The sequence below is a fragment of the Rissa tridactyla genome, chromosome 9 (genome assembly GCF_028500815.1).
Source record: "Rissa tridactyla isolate bRisTri1 chromosome 9, bRisTri1.patW.cur.20221130, whole genome shotgun sequence".
Taxonomy (NCBI): domain Eukaryota; kingdom Metazoa; phylum Chordata; class Aves; order Charadriiformes; family Laridae; genus Rissa; species Rissa tridactyla.
Window position 1 is genome coordinate 3,577,068 of NC_071474.1, and position 27,469 is coordinate 3,604,536.

At 48.5% G+C, this 27,469-nt stretch overlaps 1 protein-coding gene across 4 annotated transcripts in view; it reads left to right on the forward strand.

Moving 5' to 3' along the window:
- The window catches only part of IGDCC4 (immunoglobulin superfamily DCC subclass member 4), a 101,060-nt gene that overhangs the window by 53,859 nt on the left and 19,732 nt on the right, over nt 1–27,469 (forward strand). For 2 of the 4 annotated variants that reach the window (XM_054214370.1, XM_054214368.1), the window contains exons 5-11: nt 14,231–14,365; nt 17,051–17,206; nt 17,732–18,142; nt 18,893–19,057; nt 20,163–20,300; nt 21,437–21,610; nt 22,183–22,416. In XM_054214370.1, coding sequence (XP_054070345.1) covers nt 14,231–14,365; nt 17,051–17,206; nt 17,732–18,142; nt 18,893–19,057; nt 20,163–20,300; nt 21,437–21,610; nt 22,183–22,416 — 1,413 coding nt within the window. Of the gene's footprint in view, nt 1–11,907; nt 12,364–14,230; nt 14,366–17,050; nt 17,207–17,731; nt 18,143–18,892; nt 19,058–20,162; nt 20,301–21,436; nt 21,611–22,182; nt 22,417–27,469 lie in introns of those variants that run through there. The other 2 variants (XM_054214371.1, XM_054214369.1) reach the window with 2 other exon arrangements.

Below are 27,469 nucleotides of genomic sequence, written 5' to 3' on the forward strand. Positions count from 1 at the left end.
AGTGTTTTGAGCTGGAAGGGAAGAGAGCAGACAGAGAGCGGGATACAGTCATGCATCCCTGAAACAGAGCCTGCTGTCCAAATAGAGATAACGTGGATTTTCCCCTTGGATCTCCACTGCTCCCCAGCGGACGGAGCGCCAAACACATGTGGCAGCTCTGTCCCTTCACCCCTCACCTGGACAGATGATGAATGAACACTGCAGCCCTGCTGCGCTCTCTGCCAAAAAGAGCATTAGGAGCTGGCTGCTGGATGCTTTTCCCAGGCGCTTCATCTGTGCGTGCTGGCTCTGCTTGGGGTCAGGTCTCCCCGGGGCTGTGTCTTCTTTCTTGTAGCTCCTTTTTCTGGAAGCAGGCTCTGGAGCTCCACTCTGAGCTTGTACATAAAGCGTTAATTCTCAGTGTGTCCTGGTTGTGTTCCCAGGTCCTTGGCATACACAAGAAAGTGCTGCCATGCTTCGTAAAGCAGCTCTCAAAGAAGAGTAGCGGAAGGGCTTGAGGAACATGATGTTGTGTGGTCTCAGCAGGTCACTTTGCACATCACTTCACTTTTCCCCTCCATGTCATGCACATGCTTGCTCTTATGTATTTTCTTGGGGATAGGGACTATCTCTTGCTCTGTGTTTGCCCCACATCTGGTACTTGGTGACTTGCATTCCCAAGTAACCATCAGAGTCAACAAAGCGTGGTCCTGGGAGCTAGGACTCTTGGGTTTTCCTTTCCTCTCTGTTATCCAGGCTACAGAGGAAAATTACTTCTTCAACGCATAATTTCTGCCTCTGTAAGTGGGGATAATGTAATAGGCTTGGAGTTGCCCTCTTAGAAGCGATGGGTCAGTCTGCAGAGTGGTTATGGGCATTTCATGCTGGAGGTCTGTCTGGTCAGGTGAGCTGGGCATCAAGGTGCACTTGCAGAGGAAAAGGGGTTTTTCTTCCTTGTGTCCTCTGCACCTGACTCCTGGTCTGTGCGTGCAGAGTAGCTGTGATTACTGTGACACGTCACTCTGGTATATGGGTAAAAAGCTTTGCCTCAGACCAGGATGGAAAGAATCAGAATGTGCAACAGCCTTCCCCCAGCACCAACAAAGCACCTATGCAGCGATGTTCGCACAGTGGTCTCAGCAGTCGTGTTCCACGTGATCCTGTGCTGCAATAAATGCAGGAGTGGGAAGAACAGACCGGGGCGATGGGCGTAGGTACAGCAGGGCTGAGGTCTGGGCCGAGCACGCCACTGAAGAGTCTTCCAGCAGATGAGCGCATCCCCTGTGAGTTGGGATTTAGTAGCGTGTTATTAGAGATGACACTGTGAGATTGCCGTTGGCAGAACATCATTTACGTTGACAGTTGTAGCAGCTTGCTGCAGCAGTGTCCCAGGAAATGTATTTTTCAGCCAAATATTTGTATGAAATATGATAACAGGGACAGAGCTTGGAGGCAGCCGAAACACCTTCACGGTTTTTGTTCTTTTGGGGTTTGTATTGCAGTGACTTGCAGGTACCAAGGAAGAGCCTGGCTCTGGGTGCTGGGACCTGGGTGGTTCCTTCTCCAAAGGGCTGTAGGAGAATACAGCTATTGAATGGGATGAGCTTTGGGGATAGAAGGGAAGGTGGTGATGAAGTGAGCAGCACTCGCAGTTGGCCACCACCTCACAGAAACAGACGTGCTGTTACCACAAGTGGATTTTCAGTCCCTGCATGTGCGAATGACGTGCTGGATGCTGGGTTGGCTCTCAGCCTGAGCCCTGACGACACGTACTGTGCTCCCTTTGCAGCTTTGAACATGGGTACCATGCAATCTAGGGACAGGGAAGTTGGGATTCGGGTTAGTGGTGCTCTGGTGTGACCTCCCTGACCGCAGCCTGGTGTTGATCCCATTGTGGCTGCTGCCATTGGTGGCAAAGAGCAGCATTAACTAAAGTGGGGTGATGGTCCCACCTGGTCAGGGGTGGTCTACCTCCAGTAGGAACCCATGTGGCAGAGGCAGCAGGGCCCTGCTGTGTTGTGGGGGAGAGTTTCCACAGCTGTGTTTGTGGACAGAAGAGGCTGCTAAAGGCTGTGCTTCCAGGAGGCGAGAGAGTCACGGAAATGCATAGAGAGAGAAAACATGGGGTGGGTAAAGGCAGCTGTATTTTTCCTGTGAGTTGTTGATTTAACCAGCAAATGATGCTTCACCTCTGGAGAAGGGGACATCCCAGTTCCAGCCTGCAACTGCTGTGTACCTCTTCTGCTGGGCACGGACCTCTGTTGCTTTTCCCTTTCTTCTTTTAGCATCGTGTTTTTCTTTGTCCTCTACTCTCTTGCTTTACTAGCAGTTAGGCAGGGAACTGCTCTCCACTTGACATCGCAAAAGCTCAGCCATGAGGACTCTGTTTATGTGTTTTGAAGCTCTGGTTTCCTGGGCGGCAGGTATCTGAACCTGTTTGCATAATGCATCTGCTGGATTCTGTAAAATGCTCTTGATCCTTATTTATGGCAGAGGGTGCTAAGTGTGAATTCAGAGGATGGCAAGATCAAGGAGGAGATACACAGCATTTCTAGCTTAATAAATAGATCTTTAAAGCTAGAAGTGACCTTCTGCGTAACACGAGCTGTAAACTTTCACTCTGTCTCCCTTTTACTGAGCCTAGCAATGCTAGTGATTTCAAGCACGCATGGAACAGGACTGAGACCACAGATATTGGCTGAAACTTGTGAAGGGTTGGTGCAGACATGCATCAGGCACCCACCCAAATACACAGCTCTCTCCTTGGCTGGAGTTCGTACGGGGCCAGCATGCATCACACCACTCGTATCACCAAGGGAAAGCTTCTCGTAGCTCAAGTGTCAGCAGCCTGTTCCCAGGAGCCGGAGGGGGAGTTTCAGCTCAGCTGCCTGTGAAGTTCGGTGGGGCTATGATATGCCATGCTCCTGACAGCTCTAGCAGCCTGTGGTGACAGAGGGTTTGATACAAAATTCAGAGCCCTCACTTCCCATTAAGCAGAACAGCTAAGCCCGGGATTGGCACCGAAGTGAGAGGCAGCAGAGGTGTCAAGGATAATAGAGCAGAACAAGGGATGTACAGCTGGGAATAGGTGAGCTGTTTCCAGGTCCTGAGGGGGAACTGGTCTCTTCCACACGCAGCGTTGGCTATGCATGATGTTTGGAGCTGTCAGATACGGCCAGGCTTGCGTGTTACAGGCAGCTCTGTCTCTGACTCCTGAAGACTAGGGATGGCGGGATTCAGGGATGGTTTGCAATCCTCCAGTGTTCTCCATGCGCATCTCTTATTAATCCAGATCTGCTGTGCTTTTGAGCCTTCCTGAAATAAAAGCTTGTGTTTGGTAAGGCTCGGACTGAAGCAGGGTTTAAGCAGTAGGATCCATTCAGCCCTTCCCTAAGAGTCTTTTGGTGGTGGTGTAACCCTGTGGTGCATCAGCACATCTGCACTGCAGGGATCACACCTGGCCTCTCCTGGAGGCTATAGAAGAGGCTGTGCCTGCACTGTGAGCCTGGAAGGGAGCTAAGAATAGAGATCCTAATTAGGTCAGCAGCTTGCAGTGGGCTGTGGGACGGGAAGGTTGATGTTGTTGGGTTCCTGATGGCACTTGTTAATTATTAATCGTCCGTGTTACAGCAGAGCCTCAGTAGCTCTCTGAGGTCGAGGGCTAGCCATGCCCTATGGCAACTTACAGCATCCTAACAGCTGGAGTGAAGATGTTGCAAGTGTCCAGAGACATAGCAAAGCTCACGGTCCTGTTGCTTTAGCTGGGAGACAGACATATGGAGAAGGCTTTTCCTGGTCCCTGAGACCCACTATGTCAAGAGGCCCGGTGGTGCTAAGGGAAAAAAAAATGGGGTGAGTCGGCCCAGATCACAAGGGAGGCTGAATCAGGAGCTGAGCCGTGCTGCTCTGAGCCCACGCTTGGATATCTCGGATGCCAGGGATTGCTCAGGACACAGCTGGGAGTTTGCCTTCAGTAACTGAGAGATGCTCTTGCCCAGCTCTGTTCCCAGTGCAGCCGAGGGGCAATGCCACATGGATTGTGGATGAGAGCGAGAAGCAGGAAAAGAGAAGGGGGATGGGATAAGGAAGGGCGGGTGGTGTTACCAAACACCATGTCTTCAGGCACAGTCTTAGACAGATCAGGGCTCTCTGCAGCACTCAGCAAGCATCCAACCAAAGGGCTTTGACAGAATCTGTGGATATCACTAATGATCCTTCCCTGTGGAAAGCCAGCTTTCCTTCCAGACTTTTCCTAGAAAAACAGATTTGCATTGTCCTCAGTTAATGCAGATGCATCCATCTGCTTTTAGTTCTTCCTTCCAAGTTGGCAGTCTTTGTTTGCTGCCAGACTGTGTTACTGTAGGCGCTCAGCATGTTGTGTGTTTGAAGTGTAGCTTGGAGGAAGCGTTCTGCATACCTGGCATCAGGGAGGCCACGCTACGAGGTGGCTTCCCATAATGTTTCACTTTTCAAAGCTGTGCATGACAGTGCTGTGACCGGCCATTGCTGGCAGATGGAATGGGGCAGAGCACGAGCCCAGGTCTAAAAGAAGGGTTGTATCCTTCTGCACAGCCCAGGGCCTCCAGCCTGTTCCCTCTCTGCTGTCGTGAATTGCAAATAGGTCTGATGTTGCAAATAAATCTGAATTGCAAATAAATGTGATGAAATAGGTGTCAGCCCCTGGGAAATGAAACATCAGCTTCTGAGCACTAGGAGGAAGTCACTGGAGTGGAATGGCTCCAGTCACTAAGACGAGGTGAGGTGACTGAGTAGGGAGGGGTTTCAGGGCTTGTCACCTGTGAGCCAGAAAGGTCTTCTGTTGACCATATCGCTGTCGCAAGAGGTAAAGACTATCTCTGCTTGTCTTGCAGCTTTTTTTCTTGGTGACTTCTCCTGCCTCATCCTGGGAGGTGATGCACTATCCTAGGAAAATGACAAAGAGAGCTGGTATAATGGTGGTTAAAGAAGTGTGGGAATGCTTCCTCTGAATCCGGAGACTGGCAAGCTCAGGTCTGCAGGGCCATTTGGTGTTTACTGATTTGGAGGGATGTCTATATTTAAATCTCTGATACGGTGACTCTTGTTAAGGGTCTTCTGATGCTTTCTGGCTATTACTTTTGCACCTTCGCTTCTGTGAATTAGCAATGTTGTGAACTGTGAGCCGATGGAGTCACAGAGATGCTGAGAGATGTGCCCACAGCAGCACAGTAAGTTAGTGACAGAGACCAGGGGAGACTCTTTCTCTTGAACCACTGGACCAGAGCCTGGCCCTGCTGGGAAGCTGAGAGATCGTCTGGGCTGGTCAGAGCTGAGGCACTGTGCTGGCGCTGTGTGGAGGATTGGTGCCCACAGCAGCCAGGCAGGTTGAGGGACTGGACTGGAGCAGCACAGGCCACATCAAGGATGGGGTCTGGCTCTGCCCTCTGTGCTGCTGAGAATGGCGTGTTGCAGCAGCATCAGTGTTGTCAGCCATGGGACTTGCCTGGTGTAGCATGGTGGTTCCTGTTGTGGTGATAACTTTGCAAAGCATCCTCTTGCAGCCTCCGTCACTCTTGTCTGTGTTCCTGGCAGCTGCTGGGGAATGGCTGGGGCTTGCAGTGCTTTAAGGGCTCAGCGCGAGTAACGTAAGCTCTCTGGGTCTTAGGGTTAGGGCAGGGAGACTGCTCTGCCATTCCCCACACTGCTTCAGAGACACCAAGGTACCTCTGCTTCTTTCTTCACTTCTTTTTTTTGTTGGCTTCTCATCTGATCTAGAGGCTTAAATCCCACTGTACACTGAGCGACTTTCCTTCAAGGAGTTTGTTTGCGCTAAGATCTGTGAAAATGTGCTAAGAATGGTGAAAAGCTTATTAATGAATAGTTATTATCTAAAATGGTGACATTATCAATGATGCTCTAACATGGTGGTTCTGATAGGTCTCACCGTCCACTATTTGGGTTTCCTATTGCCTCTGCCAGATTCCAGCTTGTGGTCTGTTGCTTTTGCCTCCCAAAAACTCTGTGACGTGTCTTCAGGCTTCTTGAGGATTCAGCTGCAGGGCTTGAGGTCTCCAACCCTTTGGCTAGCTTGAGCCTGTGGCAGAAAACCAGAAGACCCCTAATTCTCATAAGAAGCAGCAGCTCTGTCTGTAGTGGGGCTACAGGGCTGCCTGGCTGCGGCTGTCGGCACGGCACCTCCTGTTTATTTTGCCTAGTTCCCGCTCGGAGCGGTACAAATGTAGGCGCTTCCAAGCGCTTGTTGGGGAAGCGAGCAGGAATTCCTCGTGCAGTCTGGCTGGCTCCCGTCCCTTTTGGCGTGATGAAGAGCAGTTCCAAATGCGTGTACACAAACAGAGAGCCAATGTTGACAGCTTTACAGGAGGTGGAGTGGTGGGCAAAGCATGCTCTGACTGCTTTGCAGCAGAACTAAACGTTCCCTGGACATGTAAAACTCCGTACCCTGAAGGATCAAGGGTTTGGGGTGGGGGAAGAGACCCCTAAAAATCCAAGGCAGTTCCTGGAAACCTGCCACTGCTCAGCCTCTTTCTGGGCTTCTAGTTACATATAGTTCAGGGTGTCAGCTTGTGGCTGAGCTCGTACATTAAAGGATTTCATTTCTGAGCTGAAATCTGTCAGCTGTATAAAGAAGTGAAGGGAAATGAAAGAGGACTGCCTGATGGCCCCCTCTGCCTGTCTGGACTGGGATCCGTGTGCTCTCCAGGCTTCCAGACACAGGATACAGAGCTGGGGAAAGTTTAACAGGCTGTTTCTTAAGCCAAGTGAAAAGCAGTTCCTAGAGCAGCTCCTCCTGCCACGCTCGACGTGTGACGTGCTCCGTGGAGAGACCCCAGAAGCTGTGGCAGATGTTGGTCTGAGGACTGTGTCCAGGTAGTAAATGAACACTCCTCATCCAAAGTCATTAATCTCTCTCCTTTTTTTAAAAAATTATTTTTATTTTTAAAATCACAGAAGTGCATTTCATCTATTAAATTCTCCATTTTGCACGTACGTACGTGCAGACATTAAAGGAGCTAGTTTTGTGCCTGCTAGTAGAAGTGTAAGTTGCACTGTGTATCTTGGCATCTGTTTGCCGACTTCTTTGTTGGGGATTTTGCTATAGTAGTTTGAGATACAAGTGGTGTATGTGGAGGTCTCTTAATAGCGCTAAGAAAGTGATCGAAATTCTGTGTTTTCATTGTTTATACATGTTTGTTTGTATGCTGCTTTAAAGATGACAAAGGATGTGTAGCTGCTTTGCTGCAGCACTAATTTACTAAGTGGGAAGAGAGACTCTGTCCCCATTCCAAAACGTGGGGATCAATTCTTCCCTGTTCAGCTTTTCAGTTAAACGTTTGCATTGACAAACGCATGGCTACTTACAAAATGTTTTGAGGATGTGAAGTAAAAAGACGATACAAAGCTGATTTACTGAGCCCATTTATATTACTGGGCAGAAAAAAAAGTGCTACGCCAATACAGTGTCACTTTTGCAATAAAAGCTGGGTTCGCTTTCAGCCTCCCTTCCAAGAAGACTCATGTGCTGACCCAGGCATGCTGCAGCTGCCTGAAAAGGGAAAGAAAGGAACATTTCTAATGACGGAGGCTATGGGCAATCTGGTGCTGCCAGATTGTACTGGGACAACTTTAGCAGTCCCAGTACGCGAGGGTTGTCAGTGCTGGAGTTTCTGCTGAGGTACACATCTGAATGCTGCTGCAAGGCTTGTGAACCAAAGCCTGATCCTCTGCAGAGGAGGAGTTTTCAGCACTGAGAACCATCAAAGCACTACCAAATGTTCGGTGAATTGAGCCCATAATCTTGTAACCAAAAGTCATCCCTCTCCAGCTTCAGTGATGGAGGAAAACAGAACTTGAATCCAAACTGCCACAGGGACTGGTATAGCAAAGGTGGAAGAAAAAACAAAAAAAATCAAATGGTAATTTTTGGAAAGGATGCGTGGTTGCAAGAGCTGTGTTTGGGGAGGAGGCACCACTTGGCTTGTGATACTTTGGGAGGCTGAATTGTAGGGTGTCAGAAGGGCAGCACGCAACATCTTATTCCGCCACTTCTGAAAATCACTGGTGCCCATCCTTTCTTGGCTGCTTTGCTTTCCTGTTTGCAAAGCTGTGCATTGCTGTGTTCAGATGGGAACTGTTACAAAAGAAGAAATGCTTGTTGCTCTAAGCATGCTCAGGTTTGAGATCTGACGTTGTTTATATTGCCCCCAAAGCAGATGTCACAAAGTGTTAGGATACAGTTAGGCAAGTGTCCTGCCTAGAGATTTTACATGCTAGTTATCTGCTGTCCTGGGTCTAGCCCAGAAGTAGAAATAAATTGTAGATAAATTTCCAGGAAAGCGTAAAGGGAGGAGGAAGGCAGGCGTGGAGGATGTTTTTTGTCCTCTGTGGTTGCTGTCAGCTTTCTCCCTGAACAGTCCAGGAGGTCTGTGAGTTGTCTGAGGAAAGGGTGAGAGCTGGGGAGTAAGAGCAGGACATGCTCTGCAAACACAGCGCCTGCATTTTTGAAGGTGTGTGCTTTTGCAATGGGTAATTTGCTCTTTTATTGTCTGCAGAATAACAGCAGTGACAGCATTGACTTTCTCTAATGAACAGCTGCTCAGTGCTAGAATCTATTCCCGGAGGAGGCTTGCAGGGATGAATAAGGTTTCATGCTCCTGCTCCAGAGAGGGTGAGAAAGTTCGCAGAACAGAAGATTGTTGCTGGGTTGTTGGATATCTCCAAATCTTGAACTGCTGAGAGCTGAATGTGTCACCATGCAAGTCATGTTTAACCTTCCAGCGCTTTGGCCGAGGCAGGGTGTTTATGGAGTCAGGAGAAAGATGTTAGTTCCTGTCCAAGTAGTCATCTTCTTGTCACTGCAAACGACCGTCACAAATTGGCTGAAAAAAAAACCATTTTCCTCCTGTTGCGCTGCCTGAAGCCTTTGCTGATACTCAGCACTAACAAGAGCAGGGAGAGGATAGCTGATGAATTTTGGATACATTAGAGGCAGACTCAAGTTGTAAACTCTTGGAGTTTGAAATAGCTCATTTATGCTGTAACTCAAGCTATAACTTCAAATAAACATACTGAGCTTTGTTCCAAGCAGCTCCCCGTGGTGCCTCCCTTCACATCCCTGCTTACAGTTCCCCTTCGCTTTGAAATGATACAGATTGGATTTTCAGAGGTTAGGCAGCCTGTGTGCTGAGATCTGGCGTGCCCACTTGCCGTCACGAGGTTCCCTGTGCTCCCCTCCCCACCTCTGTTTGATGTTTATACTGCACTTGATCGTACGTAATTTGTTGTATTTCCTCTGTGCCTGTCCACCACCTGGCTCCGAACCCAGCTCCAGACGCTGAGAGATGCCCGGGAGAGCAATGGTACAAAAAAAGTGGAGCACCCAAATTTGGCCTGACTTTCCTGTCTCATGAAAGTGGGAAAGCTCATAAGCTGAGAAGTCTGCTGTAGTGAGTCATTCATCAACAATAAAAGCTGGGGGGAATATTTTGAAATATTTCTGCAGATTATCAGCAAGTCTTGTCCCTTGCTCTGTGATGGCACCCTTACTGCCTCCCTGTGCAAACACAAGCACGTGCACAGGTTGATGAACTGCGTGGGAAAAGAGCCTTCATCTCTAGCTCTTTTTAGTGCCCAGAGGATTTCTCTCAGTCCCCGTGTGCTACTTCGAGTCACCCCAGAGCCATGTTTGGCACCCTACAGGTGTTTTTTTTCAGTAAAAGAGGGTAAAATCGATCTATCTGATTCAGAAGGGCAGAAAGTCGTCAAAGGCCGTCAGTGACAGTGAGTTTTGCTATGAATCCGCAGGTTGTGCCTTGGGTTGTGCAAAGCTTTTGCCTAGAGCAGCTTTGCTACTTGGCGAGACAAAACAAAGCTGGGGAGGGGGGAAGAAATCTCAGTTTTAAATAGTAGCACTGTGAAAGCTTTTAGTACCACAGAATGGACAGCATGGTGCAGGTGCATTCAGTGACCTGTTTTGTTCAGGCAGAGAAAGATGTCTTGGAAACTGCAGCTCTTTTTTTTTCTTTTGATTTTAACAATATTCCCTCTTGACCTGAAATTATTTTAATGGCAGTGGAGACAAAAAACTCTCGCTGGTTTTACTCTTTGATGTTTGTTGGAATCCCCTGTGTGGAGGTTTTCCTGGTTAGCTTAGAATTGTTCTTGGGAACTCTTCAAACCAAACAAAACCTTGGTTTCGTAGCAGTTCACCTGTGATCCATCCTATCCAACCAGCCTATTGAGATAGCAGGTGAAAAATGTACTCTAAAGGGGGCTCATTTTAAAGAGGAGCTTGAGTTGTAGACTTGCTCTGACAGTCCCACAGTGAAATACAAAGCTGGAGAGAAATGCGTTTATGTGTGCAAGAGGTGTATGGGGCATTCATCCATGCACACGCCCAGGAATGTACTGGGAAAGCAAGCAGAGCCGTTTGGTTTTGTAATATAATTGCAGTAAGAATCAGCGACAAACAGACATGGTGTCTGGGCTAATATGTTTTCACAATAGTTTTTCAAGGCTGACACCAGAGTTTTGGCCAAGGGAGAAGGAAGCAGAAATGGATGTTTCAGCTGCAGATCCCTGTGGCTGTTACTGCTTTGGTTGTCAGAGAGACCTTGAGTTGGACTGTCAGGAAGCCCTGATGCCAGCTCTCTTTCTACCTTCTGCAGAGTAAGTATGGAGCTGATAAGTGGCTAGTTGTCAGCCCTTTGGGTCACCAGGCCCAGTTCCTGCTGTCTGGTTACCTGGCCACCAGTGAACTCCTTGCTCTTTCCCTTCCGGAGCAGCCAGGGAGCAGGATGGGCAGTGCCAGAGGGAAGGGCGGCATGTGGCGCTGCTGCGGGACTGTTCAGGGTGAGGGTGATGAAGCCTTTTGTCGGTCCTTCCCCAGCCAGGAGAAGTGCAAGGCCCCAAGGAGAGGTGAAGCTCTAGGCTGTGCCTTTACAGCAGCGCTTCACGGCGGCTCTGCTAAACCGTGAGATAGCAGAGCTGGGCTGATGGCTCCTGGGGACGTAAAATCATAAAATCCCTTTCCTAGTGACTGGCAGCCCTACAAGGCAGCTGTTGAGGGACCAAGTGATGCGGGACAAGTGCCTTCACATGAATTTTTTATAACCTGTAAGGTGCTTTTGCCAGCCAGCACCTGGGGCTGTGCACCTGAATGCAACAGATGGGTGTTTAAGTCAGGTTTGAGGAGGTTTCTGTCTTCCTCTGCCCTGAGTTTAGTGGAGAAAGCTGCTTAGAAATCTGTCGAGGAATATATTGCCATCTGGCTAGCATTATTTTTTTACTTTAGATTTATTTTTTTTCCCCCCAGCACTGCAGAAGAGGACAGCTTTATGCACACAGACATATTTCAGCCATGTCCTGCTCAGCAGGTACTTGGGCAGATGGTGGTGTTGGGTAAAGAAGCTCACTCCCGTGGCACGCTGCAAGTCTGTTCCCATATACTCCTGCTCCCGGGACCCAGGGTGTAGGCTGCTGCCCTGTTCATTTTAATTTTCAAGCTGCTGTGGCCCCATGATGTGTAATGGGTCTTCAGGGTGGGCAGTTGAGGCTTGCTGAGCCCTGCACAGGGTGAGCGGGGCCTGAGCCTATGGTCTGTGGAGAGGTGTGACCACATCCAGCCCTGCTGCCAGCCCCTCAGCAGAGAGCAGCTCCTCACCTGGCTCTTTCGCACCTCTTTCCCCAGCTCACTCTTAAAACCAACCTCATCACAACTCGCTGGGTTCTCCAATGTCTTCCCAGTGCTGTGGCCGTCCCTGTAATGGCTGCTATAGAACCAGAGGCAAAGGAAAAGGCTTTTTTCTCATGTATTTCCTTCCAAATCCTGGCTGGAAAGCTCCTTCTCCTTGTTCTTTCTCCAGTGTTGTCTCCTCACTGCCTGCCATATCAGAGAGAGAAAGGGTAGAGGCCTCGCATTAGCGATGTGCTGAGCGGCCTCACCCATCCAGCTGTGTCTTGCTGGAGTCCCTGCACTCTGTTGTTTTGCAGGACTAATGATTACTTGTGGATTTTAGTGCTTTGCTGAACTGGAGCTGGACTTAAAAGAAAGCTGCTATTCCAAAGAGCCTTGCGTTTCTCTGATCCTTCAGCTTACCTGCCTTTTGTGGAAGCTCCTGTGTCTGTTTTTATGTTAAGCCCATTTTCTGTCTCAGTAGCTCTCAAGCCCAGTCTTGGTGCTGCAGTTAAGAGCAACCAGGACTTTGATCTGTTTGTCAATGAGGCCTCTGAATCCATAGTCTGATATGGTTTCTTCTTGTCCCAGTTCTGTCCCCCAACTTGTCCTGGACATGATGGCTGTGAGGCTGAAAGTGTCTGTAGGCATGAGTGATGTGAACACCTAATGTACGTGAATGGAGCAAAACTCTGGCCAGGCCACATCATGCTGTAAGTACAAAGGAGATTGTATGTCCCTGTACGCACCAGGCTCTCTGAGTAGCATACTTGTTCCGCTGGAAGGAGGGCGGCTGGCTTGGCTTCTCCTTCGTGCCCCATGGCAGCTCTTATTGCTGGTGGTTTGCCCAGGACTGGGGTTGCAGTTTAGTGTGCTCCAGCCGTTGCCCCAGGTAGGGGACTGCGGGTGCTCCTTGGTCTCTGCTTCCATCTGCTGGACAAGAACTGGCTCCTGCTCTCTCCCATTTTCCCTTGGTGCCTCGGGGATTTTGATAGCTCCTTTTAAACTGTGCTCACATGATACTACAGATGGAAGTCCCTTTCACGCAAGTATGGACTGCAAGAAAATTTCAAGTGTTGAACGAACTCTCTTTGGTAAGACTTCTGTGCTAGAGTAAATGGCAATGAGCCTGGAGATGGGCTGAGCGCAGTGCGTTCGGTGCAGCAGTGTGTAGCCTCCTGCCATGCAGACAGGCCAGTGTGCCGAGGCCAAAGCTTCTCTGGTTTATGTTCACAAGAAAGTCAAGTATGAATGAGTGTTGCTTGAATGCCATGTGAATGGCCGGTATGTGTCAGGCCAGAGGTCCAGCCATTGCAGTGCCATCTCCAGAAGTGACCACAGCAGATGCTAGAGGAAAGCATGTAAAAAAACTGGGCAGGGAGGACATGGTGCTTTCCTTGGACATCTCCCTCAGCATGTGACAGTCAGGGATGTGGGAACAGCAGTGAGACCTTTGTATATAACAGTCCTGGTAAATGTGTCCTTTGTGAGCTTGTCTGAACCTTTTGGTTTTGAACTCTGCAGCATCTTGAGACAGTGAGTTTAACCGCATGCTGTGCAGAAAGCTCCTGCTTTTATTTGTTTGAGACTTGCTGCCGCCAACTTTCTCTACTAGATCATGAGAGCACTTGGAGCAGGCCTAAGAATTACTTGTGCTATGTGACTCCTCTGCAGTTATTTCTTCCTTCATGAAGACAACAACAAAAGTGTACCTCAGAGTTAGACGTATTTGAGAGAGCTGGAAGAAGAGGGTTGCTACTGTTGAGGGTCGTGAACAGTCTGGTCTGCTCAAGAATGCTCAGGTGGTTTTCATCTGACAACAGAAATTCGGCCGCTGCAAAGGCGTTTCCTTAACCTTCCCTTAACCTCTGCTCAGCAGTGGGCAGATACAGGCAGAAGGTTCATTTCAAGCAAAAAATCCCCATCCTGTTGTCAAGACGTTGTGCAGTGCAGCCTATAGATCTTCCTGTAAACGTTGCTTGATTTACGTGTTGGCTGTTTGGCTGTGCACGGATAAGCTAAAGAGCGCTCACTCCTACAAATGTGTAATGACTGATTTAGTCTTTGTGCCGTCAGGTGAAGGCCTGGACGCAGAGGCTTGACCTCTCTGTTGCAGTTTACAGTAGTGTCTGGGTGTTAGAATTTCTTTAACCAAGTTACTAGATTCCTTGTGAGCCGTTACAATTCCTTGGCAAAGGGTATATTCTGTGGCTGTTGCTCTGTTTGAAGATAGCAGTGTCTTGTTTCATCTAATTAACAAACATCCATTTAGCAGTAGTCGATGAAGGTTCTGGGTTGAAACTGCTTATTTTCCATTTAAAAATCCTGATATTAATTTTTACTAGGGCCAGCGCGTTTAGAGTAAATCTGCAGGGCACCCCTTTGTTCATTTCTTTCACAAAAATATCGTAGTCATGTAAAAGCAAGACCTGCTTTTCTCCTCCAGCAAGGCATGGGCCATTACCACATGTGAGACTACACAGGGCAGCATGGCCAGGGTGTCTGGGCTCTGCGTTCTGTGTTTTTCTAGGGACTTTGCTATTTGGAAGGACAGACTTTTCTTTTTCTTTTTGTCATTAGGTTCCCAGCCAGCAGGAAGAGATGTCACCATCGTCGCCGCTCCGGAGAACACCACGGTGGTGGCTGGGGAGAGTGTGGTGATGGAGTGCATGGCGTCTGCCGATCCCACCCCCTTCGTCTCCTGGATACGACAGGGTGAGTGTGAGGGACAGAATTAAGCTTTTGTTGTCAAGAGGAACCTGTGGACACTTAATTTTTAAAATCTATTAAAAGATGGAAAAATCTGTGGGACAAAAAGGGTGCTTGTTACGTCGGTACCTAATGACACAGGTGGTGTCACAGTGTAGGGTATCCTTGCTAAACTAATTACTAATTAAATGTAGAAGCTTACAAAGCACTCAGCTCGCTTTATAGCTATTTGACCTGTGAAATATATGAAGTTCCAGTGCCTGGGTGCCTTTTGATCTAAATTAGTCATCCCCATTGTATGAGGATGAGCAGTGAAGGTCAGGAGATAGGGTCAGGTCTATGCCACTCCTCCCCGGGACTCAGAGGTTAGTGGGGATTCTGTGGAATCTGCCACTGTGCTGGAGAAATAACTTGTATTATCTTGCAGGATTGCAAAACCTGATAAGATCTGTTAGTCATTGGGGTGGCTGGGAGTGTTGCTGGGAGGTTTTTATTCAAAAATCTCACTGTGGTCAGATTGGTAATGAAAGGATCAAGAAGATGCTTAAGTCTCGTCAGAGGTGTACAAATGAACCAGACTGGCATAAGTTACCCAGGGCTGATCGCCTAACTCACGAGTAGGATGCTAGTGTCACTTCACTGAGCGTCACATCCGTCAGATGTGTTTCAGAGGCTCTGACTGAAGACGTTCTCAGCTCAGGAGTCAAATCTCTGCCAGAAAAGGCTCTCAGTCATTTTCATAAATCCAGGTCACGATTTAAGGCTCCTCTCCCCTGTAACCATTTATTGTGGTTGGTCTTCAGCCCAGACTTGTCCACAGGCAGTGATTTTAGTGTATATAAATATTTCGTCTTCCCCACTAAAAAGGAGCAAAATAAAATCTCAAGAGGATACAACTTTGGAAATCAAATCAGCAAGGATTAAATGTTCTGGCAGAAATGTTTCTGGTTTATCCTATGCACTTCACAATTGCAAATACTCAGCTTTCCCATGCTAGATCACTTACTCATTGCTTTACTGAGAGCTACTAATGCCTATAGTAGAGTAGGTATTATTTGAGTTAATTACCACTATGAAAGTTTTTTGGATGGGGGCAAGAGGAGGAGGAAGGGGGGAAAGGTTGGGGAAACAGTTCCTTGCATGCTTTACTTTCAAGTGTTTGCTTGGTCCCCCTCTGCTTCCCGGTGTGGTCTCTTCAGCTAGAAAAGATGGTTTAAAAGTGCTAGTAATTCTGTGTTATACAAGCATGTTTCTTTCCAAGACTTCATTAAGGAGCAGGCTGGGTTATTGGATGATTAGTCATGTAGGTAACACAGAGGATTGTAGCTCCAGGTTGCCAGTTTGGCTCTTGCCAGCCTTGGTGGTGTCAGCTAATTGCTACCATCTGGAGTCGGGTTTTCAAACCGCTGCCGTGCAAGTGGGGTGCACAGATTTTCTCCTCCTCTGAGTGTGCAGCCACTGAACTGTGAGGCCACCTGAAGACCCCCAAAATGGATGGAGGGGGCAGAGGATCTGCTCTCAGCTGCGTTCCCTGCTGATGGTGCTAAGTAGGTGCAGCTGCTCACAGTGGAGGTGGAGAGCTTGCTCCTGTCTTGGGATACAGGCTCAGCTGAATCTGAGAGAGGCAAAGGCAGGCGAGAGCTGAGGTTTTGCTGACTGAAGGACATCTGTGCTTCTGCAGGTGGAGAGCGATATGGTCTAGTGTTGCACAGGTAGTGCGTAAATTGGCTGGCTCTCCCAGTCTGCTAACTTGTGCCAGAGCTGGCCATGGGTTCCTGACCTCCCATCAGAGCCTTTCCTCAGCCAGACTCTGCTTGCTAATGCTCTGTCCCCAGCTCTTGGCTTTGCTGCCCCACACTCATTTGGAGGTGCCAACATCATGGTCCCCATGTTTCTCACATCAGAGCAATGCTGAGAATAAACAGTGCCCAGCAGCAGCCTACTGCCTTGTCCATGACATGCTGAGGAGCACAGAGCTATTTGAAGTTGTAGAAGGATGGCCAGAGAGCCAGAGCCACCCTTTCCTCCTGCCCTACTCAGCAGTACTGACCATGTGGCCAGGAGAGCGGAGAGAGGGTAGCTCATGGCCCCTGTCTCTGACCCAAGCACCAGAGCCCCAAGGAGAACCAGATGCCATCCTGATACCTTACAGATCAGGAGCTAAGCTGGGGGCAAAGAACCAATCAAGAAGCTCAGTAAATTTGGGTTCACATCTGGGACCCAGAAGAGGGAAGAACCCCTGAGTTGTTAGTGATTCAGCGCTCTTGCTGATATTTGCATTACCGAGTGAGGGGAGGAGGCGTGTGTGTTCGTGCATGGGGGTCAGCAGGCAGATCCAGCAGCTTTTCCAAGATGTGTGTTAGCATAGCATTCCCTTAAATCTGCTATTCCTAGGGGCTCTCGTTGCAGGCACACCCTACGCATCAGAGACTATTTTGATCCAAACCAGAACTTTTCCAGTTATTAGAGGCTAAACTAAACCTTTGGCCAATGTTGGCTTGAGCTGCCTGAGGCTCGGTCAAGCACTGAGGAGCGTCCCAGCAGGAATCCTCCTCTGGGCTGGGGGGTGGGATTTGGGGGTCTCTCTGCTCCCCAGCTGTAATCCTGGCTCTAGTAGACATGTTGTTTACAGGCCCTCCTAAAGGGCACCTTGGGGCTCCCTCTCACATTTGTGCATGTTTCTTCCTGCAGATGGAAAGCCCGTTTCCACAGATGTGATTGTGCTGGGCCGGACAAATCTCCTCATTCCTTCCAGCCAGCCCCATCACTCAGGGGTGTATGTCTGCCGTGCTAACAAACCCCAGACCAGGCAGTTCGTTACAGCCGCAGCTGAGCTCCGGGTCCTTGGTGAGTAGAGAGGGTAAACGCTCCAGTAGAAACACTGGCCAGGTAGCTGTGGATTACCTGGACCAACACCCAGGAGATCCCCAAGAAGTTGTTTTTGTGGCCTGTGCTGGGTAAGATGGGAGCCAGGTTAGAGCCAGGAGGCCCTGCGTTGGGATAGCTCTCGGTGGGAGCGTCACCTCTTTAATTTGGGGTTTAGTTCCTTGTGTTTACTGAACCGTTTTATGCCTTATTCTTGGTCTCCAGGGTTCCCCCATGGAAATCTCTATCAGCAATTAACTTTCAGGATCTTGGAAGCCAGCAGGGAGAACAGCCTAGGATCAGGGAACGCAGCACATGATTGATACAGAATTTATTTTTCCTTTTGGACAGAGTCTAAATTAAGCCTCTAGAGTCTGCCTGGCAAATCCTATCTTGTAAGCAAAGCTGCTACTGAATAAAACATAGCACTGCGTGGGGAGGAGAAGGGATTTGCTTTGCTATCTTTTCCTCCTCCTTCCTGCATTAATTTGTCCTCTCTGCTTCCAGCTACACCCAGCATCTCCCAGGCTCCTGAAACCATCTCTCGCACCCGAGCCAGCACGGCTCGGTTTGTCTGCAAGGCGGAGGGCGAGCCAGCCCCAACCATTCACTGGCTGAAGAACGGCGAGGCCATCCTCTCCAACGGGCGGGTGAAGGTGCAGAGCAGCGGCAGCCTTGTGATCAATCAGATCGGGTTGGAGGATGCTGGCTACTATCAGTGTGTGGCTGAGAACAGCTTGGGCATGGCTTGTGCCACTGCCAAGCTCTCGGTGATCGTGCGGGAGGGTTTGCCCAGCGCTCCCAAGAAGGTGTCAGCCGTGTCCCTCTCCAGCACCACAGTCCTTGTGTCCTGGGAACGGCCAGAGTACAACAGCGAGCAGATCATTGGCTTCTCATTACATTACCAGCGGGCTGTGGGTAGGTGTTATCTGCCTGTGCCACACAGCTGTATTGCAGGTTCAAGACACAAGGCACGGGTTGACTTTCTTTCCCAGCTAGTGACAAACATAAGGCAATTCCAGTTAGTTTAGTCCTTTTCATTGCAGGTAAAGGAATTTTCTCTTGGAGTCAGCACTAGCCTGTGACAGTGCCTGTGGATTAGCTGACATATACTAACTTGTTGACCATCAGTAGCGGATCCACGTAGCTGAGTGTTCTGGATTCTAGTGGGACCAGGCACATCTAGAAATTTATTTCTGTTCTTTACTTTTTCCTCCCACGCATTGATTTTATATGCAAAGAATGTGATTATTAGTGGAGGTATTAAACAGCCACATGTGTACAGGGGTAATCACTAAATTATTCACACCCAGAACCTGAAGTGAGGCACTCGTGTCTCTTGGGGTCTGTCTTCCCAAACAGCCAGCAAGTCAATACTCTTGCTGAACTGTTGCCAGAGCTCCTCTGAAAATTAAGCTGATGACTTCAGCTGCTTTAGCATGGATTAAGGAGCTTGAGTCAAAATGGAGATGTTAACATTGAGGCATTGAATGTTTCTGCCCAAAGAATTCACATAAGAGATGGGTTTTCTGCAGGTGCTGGGAAAATGGGAGAAAACATAGTGATTTTTAAGATGGATTTACACTGTGGACCTTGTGAGTTAAGTGATTTTTCGAGGAGTGTCTTGGCAGTTCACTGACCTGCTGATCAGTGTTTCCTTGGCTCTAGGAACAGATAACGTGGAATACCAGTTTGCTGTCAATAATGATACCACTGAGCTGCAAGTCAAGGACCTAGAACCCAATACCAACTATGTCTTCTACGTGGTCGCGTATTCTCAGCTCGGAGCCAGCCGGACATCCTCTTCCATTATTGTTCAGACCCTGGAGGACGGTGCGTTGAATTAGATGGGTACTGGTGCCTAAAAAATGTTCTTGGCCTGTTTCATGGTGAGCGTTGGTATTCATGGAGAATACCATCAGCTCCTAGAAACCTAAACGTACTGCTCCTATAGCTTCTTGCCAGAAGCCCATCTGAAAAAAATAAACAACAAACCAAGCACCCTGGTCTGACCGTCATCTTGGGTGATGAAGATCGTGAAAAATGATCTCACTGACACTGGGGCCCAGGAGAACACTGCAGGAACTGCAGTCATCTCCTCTGAGCTTTCATCTAGTTAATGTGACATTGCTCCAAACTTGACTCTGGGCCAAACCTAATTTCAACTCCAAACACAATTGCAATTTGTAGGGTTGAGAGCAGCCTTGAGGCTGGATCCCTTAAGAGTCAATAGTTTGTGTTGATTTTACCATTTATCACGTAGCATTTTGCAAGCAGTAAAGGCAGAGTTCCAGAAAGACAGCTACCCAACAGGGAAGGACATGTACAGCTTTCATCAGGCTGCAGGACAGAGGCAGGAAGCAATGGTTTTGGCAGACCTTGTGCAAGCCCCTGCTACGCTGCAGGGTGCATTCTGTGCTTTTAATACTCCTGACATAGTGAACCGCGTGGTCCCACGTGTATGTGTCTGAAGCCTGAAAAGCTGTGTTGAAAGCATGAAAGCTGCCTGCAGCACAGAACAGTGATTCTCGAGGGAATGGGGATTCCTGGACTGAAGTCTCTTGATCCATGAGCCATTTCCTTCAGTGTCTCCTTTGTGCTTCACAGTACGGTGTAGGCTGTTAGCTGCTCTGTGCCAACCTGCCCAGTTTGCAGTGGACGTGGGTTCCCTGGGGAGCAATGTGGTGTGGCCGGCAGGCTCTGATCAGGCTGTTCAAGCTGCGCAGCCCACCACCTCCCCTCCCCAGACACCCCACTGATGCTCTGAGCTGTTGAAAAGCTGTGGGACATTGGTTCCCCCCAGGACAGACAGCATGTCACCAGTGTCTGGCCAAGGCAAAGACCAAGTAGTGGCCTCCAGCCGACTCAGAGAGCTGGCAGAGATGTGCTGAGGTCTTGCCCCAGTCTTTGCTGACTTCTTGTTGTTGCTTCTGCCCAGTTCCTAGTGCTGCCCCTCAGCTGTCCCTGTCGAGCATGACTCCTGGTGACATCCGTGTGACATGGCTGCCGCCTCCTCCAGAGCTCAGTAACGGCAAGATAACGAAGTACAAGATCGACTACTGCACCCTCAAGGAAGGTGAGGGAACTGTGTGTTTTGGGGGAAGAACTTTATGCTGGTTGGGGAAGAAGGATGAATACATTTGATTCCTTTAAAATGGAGTCTAATCAAAGTGATCCATGCAGAAAAAAAGCAAGTATCCTGGCCAGGCTGTGTTGCTCTGTTGCTGAGTTTTATCTGGTTTTATTTATATTGTCAGACTAAGAAGTCTTCAGCAGGGACAGTAACATTTACCTATGCTGGATGCGGCTGTTTCAATTCCATGTGTGCTTGCTTTGCAAATCCTTCTGGGTATTTGCTCTTAAAACCGTCAAAGCTCTGCAGCTTCTCACTTCCCAGGGTCATGGTTCTTACTAAGAGAAGGATGAGGAGTGTGATGAAGTGCTGGACATGTTCCCATGTGTTTGATCTGGGTTAGTAGTCTGTGCTGTGACTCCTGGCTCTTGGGTTTTTGCCCTGAGCTTGCACGTGGCTGTCTGGCATCGTAAAACCTTGGAAACGCTTGCGGTCCAGGGATCACACTCAGCAATATGCTGTTGCATAGCAGGGACAGCACTCCCAGCTGAGTTTACACCAGGTGAAGCTGAAAAGCAAGACCTCTGCATTCACCAAACAGGCAATATGAATCTTCAGCAAGACCAATTAGTTGTTACAGTGAAAATCCCAGGCCCTTCTCAGTTTAAATTTCCTGTTATCTCCCTTATGAACTTGGGTGGGCTGAAGAGGGAGTGATAAAACCTCAGTCTGCTTGGGTGAAGGTGTGAATTTTGCAGAAAGTAGCGCTGGTGGACAGTTCTGGTTCAAATTAAAGTGAGGATTTAAATACAGCAGGGAGAAGCACTGGAACATACCATCAGCTACCATTGGCTGTGCTCACGTTCTGCCGTCACATCAGCGGCAACAAGGTTTCTGACAGCTCCCCTCCGGGCAGGCTCAGCGGTGCTGAAGGCAACCTGCAGTTTTGAATGTGATGAAGGGGGTTGTCAGTCCAGGATATCAGCTCTGCCCAGTCTTTAGTTCTGGTTTTTCCTGGCGGCAAAGCCAAGCCAGCCCAATGCAGACCACGTGGGGGTAGCTGAGCTTTGTGGCTGCGCAGTTGTGTTTCCCTTCGACGTGGGGAAGCCACGTTTTCAGTGGTGTCTCCTTCGTTCCAGCAGATCAGGTTACCTCCATTGAAGTGGGTGGAAATGAGACACAAATCACTCTTTACTCGCTCCATCCCAACAAAGTATACAAAGTTCGCATCGCAGCCAGCACCAGTGTGGGCTACGGGGCCCCTTCTGAGTGGACTCAGCATCGGACTCCTGACAGAGACAACCAGACACATGGTAAGAGGCTGGGTGACGCCTGTGATTCGGGGTGGGGTGTGCAGGATATTGGGGAACTTAAGGCATGATTGGAGATGTTTGCTTTCATTAGGGAATTATAACCGTTGGTTTTGGTACCCAGCTTTATCTTTCTGTTGAGCAGCCCCTCTATGTCTTGCAGCTTACCTGGTCCTCCCTCCATGTGCAACTGTGAAAATTCTTAAAAAAGAAAGAAAGAAACAAGCAAACAAAACTCCCAAACCCCAGTGTTGACATTTGGGAGTGGACAGACAATTCTGCCAAACAGAGCTGAGCCCAAGCTAGACTCCAGCAGCAGTTAAAGATGGTGTTTTCTCAGAATACCTTGAGAATTTCCCATACTGGCTTTGTGACATTGTTTTTTCCTGTGTCACTTGGCTGGTAAAGTCAACAGTAGTGCGTAAGTGTACCACCATGTCAAACAGGGGAGACATCCCACTCACAGGACAGCATTTCCTCACACACCTCCCTCAACGCCAAGGACAAGGAGGATTCAGTAGAGCAGGGAAATGGAGACAAGTGGCTGAATGGTTTTCTCTTGTCTTTTCTTCTAGTTCCATTTGCCCCAACAGAATTAAAAGTGCGAGCGAAGATGGAGTCTCTCCTGATAACATGGCAGCCCCCAGCCAACCATGCCCAGATATCTGGCTACAAACTCTACTACCGACAAGTGGGCCCAGAGGAGTCCAGCGATGAAAGCCCTTTGGATGGTGCTGAAGATGAGAGCTGGGATGTAGGCCCCATAAAACTAAAGAAGAAAGTGAAGCAGTACGAGCTGACTCGACTAGGTTAGCTGGTTACATCTTAGCAGTTGGTGTGGAAAGCCAGGGTCTGTCTCTTGCACTCTGTAGCAGTCCCGGGATGCTTCCAAGAGGCTCAGTTATCTGCCTGACTGCAGATACATAGAACCGGGACCATGTCAGCTTTTTTTTAAGAGCACCCAAAGCCATTTCTGGAGTGGGGCTCTTGGTGTTTGTTCTAAGCAGAGTTTAAAACACAGAAATTTTGGATGCCAGTGTAGCAGGGGATTGTATTTTTAATGAAGAACTACTAATACACTTAGTATACGCTAATAAGTGGACCTGAATCAATTAGGGTTTTTTTTATTGTGTCAGTATAATGAGTGCCTAGATTAAAATGTCCAGTCAGGACAATGATCTCTCTTGCCCTGTGTATTTCTAGAAGCTCCATAATTGAATGCTATTTGAGATCTCTCTCTATTAAAATGCAGAGATGGGTTAATTCACAGCGTGCTAGTTTTGGGTCAGTATTCTCCTCCACCTTTTCCTAAGGGAAAAGTGGTAGAAGACTGAGTGTCCACGGCAGGAGAACAAGTCTGCACCACAGTCAGATCTCCCTGCCTGCCTAACTGCGCTTGGTGTTTTCCATAAGGGGTTATGTTTCTAACATCTGATCGTACTAATTAGTTGACTTACCCATTGATACAGGATGGAGAGAGAGGAGAGAGTCATGGCAGATGCATCCTTGAAACGGGATTCTGCTTCTTAGAGTTCTTCCGTCCCCTGCTTCATGCTTCATCCCTGTTACTGCCCAGTGAGCTGAGACTGCGGGGCGAGTGTTTCTCATGCTGGTTCATCTTACACGTCTGGCATATATATTATGTATGGTGTAAAGGTCAGGCTGCAGCACCTGGAAAGACAGTATGTGTCATCGCTAAGTAGGTTTCCAGCCATGTTGCAGCCATCCTGCCACTGAGAGGGTGTTAACAGTTATGAGTTTCTCTGAAGAATTTAGGTCTGTAATTATTGTGCTGTGGAAACCACATGTGAACATCATCACGCGCTGCACTAACCACTGGCAAGTCAGTTAGCACAGGGACTTGGGATTGGGCTGAATTGGTTCCAAATGCTCTGGCATGATGATGCTGAGAAGGCTGCTTGTTCTTCTATAATTACTTCCTTAAATTTGGGCATCCGTCAAGCCCTAATGATTTCCTTATGATGTGGTGGTTGTGTATTGGCCATCTTTGTGTCAGGAAGAGAGTCTCGGGTTTCTTCCAGCCGTGGATGTTCTCTTTTCTCCCCCTTTCGCTGTTGAATGACATGCTCCTGCACGCGTACAGTAAAGGAGGAGGTCAGGAATCTGGCTGTGTGGAGAAAGGCAGGGGGTCTGGACATAAAACAAGGAGGAGGAGTGACTGGGATTTAGAAGGGTTTAGCTTTAAGGCAGGGAGCTACCCTGCGCAGGTACTTACGTCTGCATTGGGGGTCTTGTAGGCAGAGTGGGTAGCAGTCTTGGGAAGGGTTGGCAGCCCTAATGTGATCTGCAATGCTGCACGTTGGCCGATGGGGAATCAGCTGGGGGGAATTCCCAGCTCACGGATGTCTGCCTGGGAAGTGCAGCAGTGGAAATCCTATGATCCCTCTGCAAAAACAAGCAACCAAAATACCCAACACTGTCTCTTGAGAGCATCTCTTGATGTCAGGGTAAGGGGGCTGAATGTTGGTGAATGGTACTGTCTGGGGGGAGAGTGAAATTTGCCCAGGCTGGCCCACAGGAGGTGGGCTGTTGAAGAGGTGTCACAGCTGAAACTACAAGTTGGGTCAAGAGCTTGCAGAGATAAGAATAGAACAGAATATTCTTTGTTTACATAGAATAGAATATAATATTTCAGTTGGAAGGGACCTACAACAATCATCTAGTCCAACTGCCTGACCAGATTATTAAGGGCATTGTCCAAAATGCCTCTTAAACAGTGACAGTCATGGGGCATCGACCACCACTCTAGGAAGCCTGTTCCAGTGTTTGAAATGGTGTCGGGAAATCCCAGGATTAGGCACTGGGAATACAAGGCTGTAGCTCAGACATGGTTGCATACCCTGTCAGTGCAAACAAGGTCCAGCTTCCCCGTTGGAGGCTACGTCCTGCTGCAGCAGTCACTAAATGCCCCTTGGCTCCACGTCTCTGCAGTGTCACTGAAGCCAAGGCTCTGCCTCCTGTCCCTTGTCTTGGCTTGGGGTGTGGCCTGAGAGACAAAACTCCTGTCCCACTGCTTGTTCCTGCATAGCTCGATACTTGATTTCCTGATTTTCCCTGTGTTTTTTTTTTCCAGGAGCACAGCAGGGCAAGAGGGGAAGCACTTTGTGGGGAGACAGCTGCTTTCGAGGCAAGCCTCAGACCGAGGTGGATGGGTGCGCAGAAAGCAGCTTTGGGCAGAGCTCCTGGAGCACAGTTACTCTTTATTCACAGTGATAGCGCAACTATTACACCCGCAGAGAGCCCTGCCCGTGTTTCCTGTAACATCAGCCTATGTTTTACACTGCAGTAAGGGTCTTTGTGCTGGTCTGGTGCAAGATTCTTGTTTTATTTTCTCTTGCACTGGCTGGTCCTGCTACTGAAATGGTGCCAACTTTGTCCACCACCTCTTCAGGCTTCCTCATCCTTTGCCTTTCTACCAACATCCAGCTTCTTGATTTTGCCTTTAGTCAGTCATGTCCCAACTATCTCCATTTGAGCTGTCTGAAATAAAAGAAGACTTTTCTCCCATGCTCGTGCTATCCTCTGGAGCAAGCCATGTCTCCTTAGAGCGATATTGCTAATGACATGCCTTGTATCTTGTCTGAGAGTTATGTGCTGAAATCCTGTGAGGGAGGTGGGCAGCTGTTCAAAGGCACATAAGAAATAGAGCGATTTCATGAGCCCACAAAATCAAAAAGAAGCTCTCCTGAACCACCAGGAGGGCTTTTCCCTGAGAAATTCTTTTCATTTCCATCTACATTCTAGCAGTTTCTCTGTAATGGTGTGCAACTACCAGGGCCGTAATCTACATGAAAAATAAATAGTAAGGATCTGATCCTGTCTTCCACATTCCCATGAAGGAAGAGCGCATACCTCTGGGAGTGACTCCCTGGAGATAGGGTATTTTCCCACTTAGAGGAAAGTATGGCACCTGGCCAACATGAACACCTTGAAAAACTGAATGAAACAACATATTTAGTGTATTGGATATATTACACAGTCATCCAGATTAGTGATTTGAAACGATCTGGACTAGATTATTCTGCTTATATTTAATGTATGATGGAATGCAGTGAAATACATCTGTTTTCATGCTGCCTACTAGCTTCTTGACAGCTTGATGGAGCTTTATGTCTGCATGTTCTAAGACCTTGAACATCTGGGCTTGTGTATAAAAATTGAAGCCAAGCCTCTGACTGAGAAATCCAAAATAACCCTCTTTTCAGAATGTGAATTGCTTGATCTTGTAGTAGAGCTTCTCTGGCTTCACATGTAAGTGGCTGCTGTATTGATCCTACCCAGGGAAGGAGATGGAGGACTTGTCCTTTCCTTCACTTCATTCTCCAACAGGAGCTGCCCACAGCTGTGTCACATCTGTGAGCTCTTCCCCATCGTTTTGGATCACACCATCTGCGATGAGCTCGTGTGCCAGTGAAGCCCAGCCAAACGCTCAGCCAGGAGACGGAGTGTGTGTGCTGGCGAGAGACAGGCTGTGGGCTTCTTTGTTCCACCAGGCCCGTGGTCTCAGCCGTTTGGAAGTTGAGCACCCTTTGGCCTCTTCCCCCTTGTGTGGATTTGAAGCACTTTCCTGCGGCTGGAGAGTGTGGAAATGCAGATCAGGCTGCCTTGGAGGCAGACAAAACTCTGTTTGCTTTTGGGATTCTTTCAGGGAGAAAAATGTGGCTGAACTGTTTTTATATTCTGAGCGCGAACATGTGTTGTGGAGCAGAGAAAGCCTTTGGTAATTGGTACCATTAGCCTCTGGGAGCGTAATCAGTGCAGTAATAATAAAATTGGCATCAATAAGAAAGGTTTTATTCTGCTTACGTTGTCTGGCAAAGAGAGCAGTGATCTATCAGGGCAGGGAATGAACAGGCACGTCCCAAATTAACAAACTTCATCAATGCACTGCAGCCAAGGCAACCACAGGCAGTCTGGACTGCTCTCGCTGAGCTTCTGAATGGGCTGGCTGCTGAAGGGAGAAGCTGGCGAGTGTCTTATTTGAGAACTTTGTTTCTCACAAGTTGTTTCCTTGATTAAACATCTCCATGAAAATAAATCCTCAGATGTTACTTAACACAGCAGAGGAGTGTTTCAGCTGATGAAAGGCTGGAGGAAAGAGGAAGGTGAATTTTGGAGCAGGGCAGCAGAGCTTAGAGTCAGAGCATTGTGTCCTGCAGCCTAGTGTGAATCAAAGTGGGATGTTCCCCATAGAGTTCATAGCTGCCTGATGGGAAGGGTGTGTAAGGAGGACCCCCAGGTTTCTGGTGTGGGTTTTGTGTGTGCTGTTGCCTTTCAAATTGCAAATCAAGAAACTCTGCTGTGGAGGCAAAATAGTTGCTGTACAACAAAGGCTGACAGTGACTTAACAGGGCATGTGAGGACTTGCTGGAAGGAAGATCCTTATGGCAGTGAATAAATCAGAAAGGACTTTAGAAATGGGAGGTGCGTTTTGGAGAGGAGAGGGTGTCCACGCTCCTCGGGAATAAACAATGCAGTGGGGGAGAGAGAGGAGTCATTGTGCATATGTTTCTTTAGTAGTTTGCAAGGGAGAAAGATGAGGAGATACCGAGATGATGTGCTACAGGCCATGACACTGGTTAACCCTTGGTGTCTGGGGCAAGTCCGTTTGCTGCTGCTAATTTCTGTAAAAAGCAAGGGGAGAACTAGAGAGTAGCTGTGGCAATACGTGCACCAGTTGAGACAGTATTTGAATGTGAAAAGCCTGTAAGAGGAAGGGGGGCTCCCTGATGTATTTTAGTAAATACAACTCAGTTCAAGTTACTTTCTTGCATGGTGAGAAAAGCTGGTCAGATGGAAGAAAACCTGTCTAACTGGGGAGGGTTGGTAACAAAAATAACC